This window comes from Alosa pseudoharengus, unplaced genomic scaffold (genome assembly GCF_046254945.1).
Source record: "Alosa pseudoharengus isolate Yale_2024_CS ecotype anadromous, Long Island Sound unplaced genomic scaffold, YU_APseudo_1.1 YU_APseudo_1.1_scf_10, whole genome shotgun sequence".
Classification (NCBI taxonomy): Eukaryota; Metazoa; Chordata; class Actinopteri; order Clupeiformes; family Clupeidae; genus Alosa; species Alosa pseudoharengus.
This window is the reverse complement of record NW_027468565.1, coordinates 35,252,885-35,263,629: the sequence shown is the minus strand read 5'-3', so window position 1 is coordinate 35,263,629 and position 10,745 is coordinate 35,252,885. Positions and strand designations below refer to the sequence as shown.

Genomic DNA, 10,745 nt, shown 5'->3' with positions numbered 1-10,745 from the left:
AGAGTTGGTAAAACAAAGTACTAAAATATGTACACTGTTGCTGCATCTCTGGATGTTTGTAGAAATATTCCCCCTCTGTGGAACTTCTCTTCTCTGACTACAGGGGTTTATGTCTTTCCAAAGGATGCAATGATGTGTCCTTGCTCACCAGGTCACCTGTGCTACTACAGCAGGCAATACATCATATTGTACTGTTGGCCATCACTTCTTTTCCATCTTAGAGTGTGTGTGTGTGTGTGTGTGTGTGTGTGTGTGAGCAATCATCACAATAATTTGGTAAAGCATTACAAACTTACTTATCCCTTACTAATGCACATGTTCATATATGCACTATAAAATTAAATAAATGTGTGTCTGTGCGTGTGTGCAGGTCACACTCTTTTGCAGTTTGTGTTTGTGTGTCTGTGTGTGAGTGTGTGTGTGTGTGTGTGTGTGTGTGTGTGTATGTGTGCGACTGTGCGTGTGTGTGTGTGTGTGTGTATATGTGTGAGTGTGTGCATGTCACACTCTTTTGCAGTTTGTTTGTGTTTGTGTGTCTGTGTCTGAGTGTGTGTGTGTGTGTGTGTGTGTGTGTGTGTCTGTGTGTGTGTGTGTGTGTGTGTGTGTATATGTGTGAGTGTGTGCATGTCATACTCTTTTGCAGTTTGTGTGTGTCTGCAGATGCAGATGGTCTGTGGAGGAGGAAGTTGATGTGCTCGTCATCCAGCAGGGAGAGACACAGTGTAATCGTCAGCAGGTTAAAGAAGTTATAATTCCCTGAGAAGATAATCAGCACCTGCAACAACAACTACACACACACACACACACACACACACAGGTGAGAGAGAGAGAGAGAGCGAGCGAGAGCGAGAGAGGGATGGAGGGGAGAGTGAAAGAGGCAGAGAAGAAAAAACACTTTATGCATTAGAGCGACACAACTGTAGATCAACACTGAAATGAAAGTAACAGAAAAGTCCAGCAGAGGGCAGACGTCTTCCTACCCAATGAATTCACTACTTTAAAGGTGCTCTAAGCGATGTTGGGTAACGTCACTTCTGTTGACGTTCGAAAAAAGCAAAGAGCTATCTCGCTACTCCCTCCCACTCCCTCCCGTGCATTTGAAACTCTCCTAATCTCTTCGGTGATTGGCTAAAACAGTTTGTTATGTTTTTATGTTTTTTGTTAAAGCATACTATGAAGTGCGCACATCCAAAAGTGTTTCAGCAGGTGCCAAATCAAAAAGGGCATACAAGTGAAAAAGACTTGCACACTGCCTTTGAACGACTCAACTTTTAATAGAAAAAAGACACAACGTTTCGATCTTACAATCTTCTTCAGGCATCTTAATGAATAGAAAAGCACTGCCAGTATAAAAGCACAAAATGGCCTGTACAAAATGGCCTAATTATCTGTACAGGCCATTTTGTGCTTTTATTGAGTCGTTCAAAGGCAGTGTGCAAGTCTTTATGGTTTTTGTTGCCATTTTTGGAACCTGGGCTGTCCACAGAGACCACGTTTTATTTACAGTGTATTCAGGGCACAGGCAGCTAGCAGATGGTGAGGTGATGTTTGTATGTGACAAAAATGTTTTAGCTTAGGAACCGCATAACATTGCTTAGAACACCTTTAACTATCTCAGAAAATCCTGCAGGGGTTAAATTAAGGCACTCTGTAAATTTGTGATCTTACAACTGACTTCACCAGTGAGAACTACCCTGTGCTTTCCAGTGGAAGGAGACACACACACGCACTCACACACACACCTGCAGGTAGAAGGCGGTGAGGCGGTGTCGTCGTATGGGGCTGAAGAAGAGGAAGGGCACAGGGATCTCGATGAGGAAGGCGCCCACCACGCTCAGCTTCTGCCACCACACGGGCAGCTGGTGGGCAAACCAAGCCAGAGGAGTGGGGATACACTGGGTCTCGTAGTGGTATGTCAGCGCTGGACGGACACGCACACAAAGCAGATTCATAACAGATAGATACACAAACAATATAGACAGGTCATCTGCTGGAAACATTAGGCCTATTTTTTGGTCAAAGTTTTCTCCATGGATTCCTGGTCAGAACCCCTATTGGAACAGATTAAAACTTGGGGCATGTTGAATTTTTTACCAACCGTATTCCAAAATGGCACATTTTTACACACTTTTTGCTATGCTATGGGGACATTTCCGGTAAAAACAGTGTAATTTTAGCAAAACTGTCCTTTTCTATCAAATACAGTACAGAGGTTTACTGATGAAATGTACGAGGTTTAAACGGTTCGCGTCGGGGCCGTTTTACAACCTCGACCGTGCATTAATTTCTGTGAACAGACCACCGTGTCGTCCATTGTCCCTTAACTTAATTATGACTAATTTTATCCCATGCATTACACAAACACAGGCATACAGAAACAGAGGCATGACTGCACTGAATCTAACTATGTAGTACACACACACCTGCGCACATAAAAACACACCTGTGAGTCCCCACCATGTGGGACAGCGGCTAGTGAGCTTGACCACTCCAGAGGCAAACATGAGCCGGAAGAGCAGCCAGCGCACCACCCACAGCGTCACGTTGTCATGGAAACAGCCCCGGGAACGCCCCCAAGGCAGGTACAGGGGTGCCACCAGGACACACAGAAAACCCATCTCCAGCAGGAGATTATCCCTGCAGAGGGACCGAGAGAGAGAGAGAGAGAGAGAGAGAGAGAGAGAGAGAGAGAAAAAAATGTACAGATACTTTTATTTATCTATTTCTTTAGCAGAGCAATAGAGAACTAACTACAGGAACAATACCCCTGGAGCAACTCAGGGTGCCTTGCCTTGGTCAGCAGGGACATAAAGGTGGAAGCCCCTGGACATGTTACACGTTGAAGGTCAAGTGACCATCGGGCTGTCCAGAAATATTCATGTCTATTTATGAGATGCCTGATGTTCCGGAGTCATCCCCACTCAGCAGCTGTTTCATTTACTAACATGTGACTTCATGCATACTAAGGAATTGTCATAATATACATAACAAGCACAACACTCACCACTGGAAGTAGAGAAACACCTGTCCAACCTGTTTTATGTAGAGGGGAAAAAAAGATGTTCAGAGAAAGGTGGACGCGTGTCTGTGTGCGTCTGTGTCTGTGTGTGTGTGTGTGTGTGTGTGTGTGTGTGTGTTGAGGAGGGGCTGCGGCTGTGTTACCTGATAAAGTGACAGGTACAGTATCCAGAGGCACAGGTAGAGCCGACAGTCCCGTAGCCTGTGCGTTAGTGTTGACAAAAGGCTGAGTAAGGTCCCTAACAGGGCAATAAGCTCCATGCCTTGCTGTGTGTCCAGCCCAAGCTTGGGACCCAACCACAGAAGGGTGGGAGAATCTCTCAGTTGCTCCCAGAATCCTTTGCCCGTGTAGCGCAGCATCCAGCGCGAGGGCAGCACCCCCTCGTTGCCATAGAGACCTATGGCGGAAAAAGGAGTGGCGTGTTCATACCAAAAATTCTAGAGTGTTACGATGCGTGTTTAGGCTAGCTAAAAGACCGTTATCAGGTTTTATAAACTTCATCATGATTAAGACTATTTCAAACACTAATGAAACTAAACGGAAGACAGTAACTTAGTATGCACTAGTATGTATCTAACTACACTTAAATTAGCATGTTATCCAACCTGCTGCAACCAAGCTGGCTAATGTTAACGATAGCGTTAACGTTACTGTAACTTATTTCGTTAATTCGTTTACAAAAACTCCACCAAAGTAACGTTACCTCCAGTGCATTTTTAATTAAGCGCTCCTAAGAAGTAACCACTGGAAGATAAATTGACATCATGTTAGCATCGGTGTGCCATTTGAACACAAGGAGTGCGTTGTTTTGACTCAGATTCCAGGAGCAAAAGACACAAGAAGTCACCTTCGTCAAACAACCTTAATTTACGTTATGGATTAAAGACCAACAATGCCTAGAAGCTAATGTTAGTTTGGCTGAATCGGCCATAACGTTACTTCAAACTGGCTGACGTTGATATCAAAAGTTCATAAGTTACTCTGCGGCAATGGGTAAGCTACACATGCACATGGTATGTGCACTTTTGGCGATGTAAGCCTACGCTGTCAACTTCACGACAAAATAACACTAGGTTCATTGCACAATATCACTGTACTGAAACATGTCGCTTGCATGTTAGCCATTGAATGCTAACAAGAATTTGCCATGAATTTGCTCAGAACAGTTTATCAAGGGAAACGGGTGAGTCACCTGGTATCTGTACGTATAGGGAAGCAAACGCAAACATGTAGATGGTAGACATGCACCAAAGGAACGCTTTCATTGCCAACCGTATTTCCCCCATCTTGCCACGCCAGATTCCTGAGACTGTCTGTCCTGCAAGAGTGGTGGTGGAAGTCGGGACGGATGTAGCCACGCACGCACGCACGCACGTGAGGGCGGACACGTACAGTAGGAAGAGTCAGGAAGGAAAACTCATGTCCTGCAGCGAAGGCGCAATATGTTACACCAATCTCATAAAACGGGCACCATCTACAGGCGATGAGATCAGGAACAGGTTTGGCTTGAGTCATTTCTCTCTCTCCTAGCCAATTCCCTAGCCATACAGCAGTGCGGTCGACCTTGAGTTTCGGCCTTTTAAGTTGGAACCACTGCAACAACAGGCACATGAACTGTAGGCAAACAGATTGAAGCAAGATAAAGTAAATTTACAAAAGCTTCTCTATTCGATCGTCTTAATGTCATAAAAGTATTGGCTATTTTCTTCCCTAATCATGACTCAGAGTGATAACTTACAAAAACAAAAAATGGTTAAGATCAGCATAATCAAATGTAGCCTACTAAGACAGGCATGCAACTGAAGTGTAGGCTATGCCTCAACAATTAGCTTTCAATGGCTCAGTTAATGTCCAGCTCCTACACAGCTACACTGTATGACTCCCACGGGTCATGGAATTTCTGGAATATCAAGGAATTTTGGAAAGTTTATTCCAGACATGGAAAGTCAGGGAATTTGATCATTTTGGGGGCAAAGTAATGGAATATTGGGAATTGTGTTGTAGCAGGTTAAAATATACTTGCCAAAATTATATTTTGGTGTACTGCTTGCTTATGGTCATGGTTAGCCCAACTTTGTTTATTCAATGCCCATTTAGTCATCTCCCGCTCTAAAAAAGTCAAAGAGTCTTGAACGCTATGTGGCTGCTCTGAAATCTTTGGTTGGTATATTTGTACCACAAACCCATAGTGAGATCAGATTTCCAGATATCGGATCGCCACCTCTGGCCCACTTTCGACCATCATATTTTAAACTTGCCAGAATATTAAGATAATACAATTGATTGTTTTCAAAATATGTTTTGATAAAAATGGTCAAAACTGTGAAATGAGCAAAACGCCAGATCTGCCCTCAGACCAGCTTCTTGCTATGTGCAATTCTACTTTTATTTATTTATTTTAGATTTATTTCACACTATTTGGGCCAATGGTAGAATACTCTAAAAGCAACATGGGATGTTGATATTTTATGAAGCCATGAATGAATCATCATGCCTATGATCCAAACATAGACTACATGATCAAATAGCCTAGTTAGGCCTATACTTAAATTGTCTGGTATAAACCAAATCAACTCTCCACTATGTGTTTGCAGTTAATATTTATGCAACGTTAGAACATGTTGGCTTAACAAGTTACCAGTCCAGAACACACAGAAAATTGCAACAGAAAGTTGACTTTATAATCAACTAGGGCTACTATTTGTTCCAACAGCATTTAAACAAAGCATTTATAAAATGAAAAAAAATAAAAAAATACTGTTACTGTAGTAACTGTACCACATTATCCCAAGCTTCAAAGAGCTCCCCACGTCTGTGACAGGCAGACGTGACACCGCTAAATTCTCAGCTTGTTTATACCCCACACTGAATGCGTAAGAACGCTATACTGTAGGCCCATCACTCTAGGGTGTGGTAGCCTGCTCTCTGGGATGTATGCACCAAGGTAACTGACGTATCCAATTTGTGTCTTGAAATTATGTTTGAAATAAATGTCTTAGAACAAAAACGTTGGGTAGCCTATAGACTTGTATTTTATAGTTAGGCTAGTAGTGAAAACGAGTTGATCAGTAGGCTAGTTGAGTTTGTTATCAATAAACATAACAGCTAATGTCATGTTGAGCAGGAGACTAGGCTACCATAAATCCTCAAATTATGCCCGGGATTGATTCTATTTATAGCCGGACAAATAAAGGCAGGTTCCCATACAAGACGGGTTATCAATTGCCTATACTAACAATTGCCATCAGTCCACCAGCACTAGAAGACATTGTTTCGATTTAAGTCAATGAAATAACATCTCTTCTTAATATTTTTATTATATTGTTGGTTGGATTAATAGCCTAGGTTGGCTAAGGAAAGTCGTTTTCCTACCATGGGTCTCCAACACACGTTCTCAAGCTCACTCTCTTGCCGCCCCTTTCGAGGTAATTGCCAGGCTGAAGCCTAGGCTACTACATTTAAACACAATTGTTGCACGACTTAAGGCATTCTAGCCTACGAATTTAATAAAAAGTACTAAATCATGCATAATTAAACAATAACTCAATTTAGGCTACTTGGCTACGCAAAAAGGTTTCTATAGGCTACAGCACAACCCCTATTAAATGAACGGCTGCCTTGTCTCGCAATAAACAGCGACACTTGTTTCACTTCAATGTCACAATCCCGACATTGTTTTCAACTGCATGAAACATAACAGTGAACCATCAAATATCTCCCAGATTTCAGTGTCCATCAGTCTCAACATTTAGCAATATAATCAAACAGTCCAAAAGTAAAGTAAATCCCAGACCAAACTGAAAATTGTATGCTTTTGATAGCCTACCGGTATGCCGCTCCAAACGAAACGCATGTCTAAATGCAGGTTAGAAATGAAAAAAGCCTGCCTCGAATAGCCTACCAGCTTGCCTCAAATAAAGATGCTGTGCTTTGCAAAAGACCCCAGCCATAATTTAAGGATTATTTTATGATGGTTGTTAGTAGACAAACTGGCTTCAGATATCCAACAGAGTGAATATGAGATTGTGCCTTCTTACACTGTAGATGGCTGTGGTTAGTGATGTGATGCTGTTAATGGGGAGTTTTACATAGTTAGCGCAAACCCTATAGGTTATTATTTATTTAGCGTACCTATAAGGCTTTTTTTCCTTATCAAAAGTGAGGGGGACAACGGCCATCTCTTCAGCACTGCGGGGGACACATCCCCCACGTCCCCCGTGCCGTCTCTTCAGCACTGCGGGGGACATATCCCCCACGTCCCCCATGCCTCCTGCGCCCTTGGTGTCAGCAAACACCGCTGAAGCCAACAGCGTCCCTGTTGTAGGGACCGGGAGGCCCACCCCTCGAGACCCCCGTAGCCCCCCCCCCCCCCACACTCACAGCTGAGCAGAGGCATGTTACAGCCCCCACTGCTCGGAACACGCCAGCCGCCTCCCCCATTACCCCCCTCACCTCACCTAGCCGCCCCACCTGCGCCACAGCCTGCACACACTATACAGACCCCTAAGAGCCGGGCCTCTGACCCATTAGCAGCCCAGCTCCCCCGAACGGAGGAGGGAAGTGCCGTGTCGGCAGTATACGGGGCATATGGCGACGGAACTGTTCTCATCTTGACCCCAACAGGGTGAAAAATTGTGGCAACTATTGCTACATTTCAAAGACTTTTTGCATTTAAAGAAGGTGATGTGGGGTGCACACACCTAATACAGCATGACATAAAGCGCTTTCAGACATACGTGTAAGACCGGAGGTTCTGCAGATGTTAAACGGTGGGGCCGTATATCTGAACGACATAACCGGTTAGGCGCGCCTGCAGGTGTACGTCCGTACCAACCCAGTCTCACTCCCTACTCGTCAAAGGTCTGACGCATGGTCAAGGGTCCTTGGCGTCAAATTCCAACGAGAAAGGTGTACCTTCGGCGTTGTTTTCCGACGTGGGGGTCCGTCAGATAGACATTCATGTTAATCCCTCATCGTCAAATATAGACGAAAGGAAATAAATGTCCATCAAAGGTGATGCCGTCACATTAGACTAATGATTTGTTTGAAATGATCTAAAAACAAAAATCGCAGACCATCAGAGCCATAGGCTACCTTAGGTTACTTTGATCTTGCATAATTTTATTCAGCTTTGGTGTACTGTAGGTAACGTAAGGCGCATATTTCTGTATTGCGACCATTGTAGCCTTCAGTTGTAACAGCTCGTAACAGTCGTTTTACTCCCCGTATGCGCTCATTATAATAGGCTCTGCTCCTGCCTAGATTCGAACTCAGAACTGCCTGAAAGTTGCAGACCTGTCCTGGAAATACGTGCATTAACCCACTCGACTGTCAGACAATGCTATCTTCGAGTAGGACTGAGGAGTGTACTGTACTGTACTGTGTACTGAGGACTGTACAGTCCTACCTAATAGGCCTACTCGAAGCAGATAGCGTTGTCTGACAGTAGAGCAGGAGACAGATGCTGGCACGCAACTAGGCTACTTGTTTTCTTTTACTCGGCTATCCGGTTATCAGCACACAATGTTGAGCTAATTCACTAACTCAATACTCATCATGGATATCACAAGTTAAGTATCACAACGAAAACAGAAAGTATGGAGGCAGCAAAGCTAGAGGAGTTATTCCAGATGGGCAAGTACAAGGTGTGTGCTTGTCAGAACGTTAGACTGCATTAAAGCCAGACGTCACGGTACGCTAGAACAAAACAAGGTAACTTTAGCCAGAGACTTTCTAATGTGGAGACACAGCACTCAAAAAATACTCCATAGAAATGCATGGGGCTAGTTTGTCAAGCCAATATGGCCGTTGTCTACACATATCCCACCCCTTCCTCGGCAAAACGTCGACATGTGAATACATTGAGCCAATCATGTGGTGTGATGTGAATACATTGAGCCAATCATATGGTGTGTTGTGAAGACATCGTGTGTGTGTTGTGATCTCGCCGCTGGAGCAAGATTGGTGTCGTGAAGCCTTGCGCACGCGCAGTTCGACCCAAAGACTGTGCCCGATGAGTGCCCATAAAACGTTGGTATATGGCCGCCGAGTGGAGGGACTTGCCTAAAAGGACTTTGCTTTAGCCTGTAATGGGCTGTATCAAGTTGTCCAAATGAATAGGTCATTGTAGACGTTGTTGTTGTATTATTGCATGTGGATGTTGTTATGCTATGTAGGCTATTTTTTTGCTGACCAACGCACGGGGCTAAACCCGGGAAACGGACAAATATTGTCCACGCGTAAATTTTTTTTTGTTGCGGGGGGGTGGGGGGGCAACGGAGCCAAAAAGCCCAGCAGAACAGTCAGGCTGATCCAGGAAATGAGCCTCGTCTTTCAAGAGGCTCCTCTGCCCGACCACCACAAGACCGAGAGTCCTACAGTACCAGTAGACTGCGCGAAACACTGCGACACGTGGAGAATGGATCCATGACGGTACGAATCTCCGTCCAAATCTCCTCGACAGCAGTGTTGATCTGCAGTGCTGACTGTCGTTCTACATTGTGAGCAGTTTATACTTAATGACTCTATCTCTTTATGCAAGCTAAACATTTTACATGTATGATCAGTTATTTTTATTTACTTTTAGCCTTTGTGGCCCATGCTCTTCCTTAGTTGAAAAACCTTTGTTGAATTGCAAGAAATTGAAGACTGAAACTAGAGAGTAGTCTAGTGGGTGTTGAACGTTAATGAATGTTAGCTCAGATGCTCACATTTATTTTGTGTAGACTTTTTGTGGTCAGTGCAACATTTTGCACTGACGGGGCCACCAAGAACTGTGAGCAAGTCAACAGCATTTAGCAAGCAGAAGTGTCCCAGCCCGGTGTTTGGGATGCATATAGACAGGTAGCCTATCTATGCCTTTTACTGTCTCTATGCCCTGCTCGTTGTGATGGCTAACTAACTTAGCTCCTGTCAGTTAATGCTTCACAAATACACCAACAATCAAACTAGTCTCCATCACTCATTGCATCACTTAACCAACATTACCTATGGACATAACATTAAGCTGGTGTAAGATTAACGTTCTTGCAGTAAAAACCAAGCATGTCCAATAAACATTCTCAGGTTTATTTCGGCTTCAAGAAGAAATGGGAATGACATTTCACCTGAAAATCATCCTACCATGATGTTGTCGGTGTAAGTCACTCTGGTAAAACCAAATAATGTCAAGTAGGCCTAATGCATGTGTGTCTTGAAGGAAGATGCTGCGCCATCTGGTGGACAAAATATGTAACAGCAATACTGGAAATGCAGCCAAAATGAAGGATCAATATTTGGTTTTCCTTTACTGAATTAAAAATGATTTATTGTGCGTTAACAACTTTTGTTTATGCTTGTATGTGTGTGCCTGTGTGTGTGTATGTGTGCGTGCGTGTGTGTGTGAGTATGTGCGTGCCTGACTGTGAGTGTGCGTGCCTGTGTGTTTATGTGTGTGTTTGTGTGTGAGTGCCTGTGTGTGTTTATTTGTGTGTGCGGGTCTGTGCGTGTGGATGTGTTCGTATGCGTGTGTCGATGTAAGTGTGTGTGTGTGTGTGTGTGTTTATATATTTGTGTGTGTGTGGCCCCGAGGACCAAACAAAATGTTTCCGTAAAAGTCTAGTGGGGCTACATGCCCACCAAGTTTCATGTGCCCCGGTGTTTCGGTGTCCCAGGTATCGTTGACCAAAATTTCATCATCCAATCTAAGCAAAATGGCTAACATAGTCACATACTTTTCCCAATATAG

The 10,745-nt window shown here is 43.9% G+C and overlaps 1 protein-coding gene across 2 annotated transcripts in view; it reads right to left on the bottom strand.

Annotated features, from left to right (window-relative positions):
• Positions 1–4,323, bottom strand: part of lmf2a (lipase maturation factor 2a) — an 11,467-nt gene extending 7,144 nt beyond the window's left edge. For both annotated transcript variants that reach the window (XM_076270973.1, XM_076270981.1), the window contains exons 1-6: positions 4,212–4,323; positions 3,163–3,416; positions 3,005–3,033; positions 2,444–2,637; positions 1,743–1,921; positions 634–787 (exon numbers count right to left, since the gene is read on the bottom strand). In XM_076270973.1, coding sequence (XP_076127088.1) covers positions 634–787; positions 1,743–1,921; positions 2,444–2,637; positions 3,005–3,033; positions 3,163–3,416; positions 4,212–4,305 — 904 coding nt within the window. In that variant the 5' untranslated portion in view covers positions 4,306–4,323. The remainder of the gene's footprint in view (positions 1–633; positions 788–1,742; positions 1,922–2,443; positions 2,638–3,004; positions 3,034–3,162; positions 3,417–4,211) is intronic.
• Positions 4,324–10,745: the final 6,422 nt, after the last annotated feature.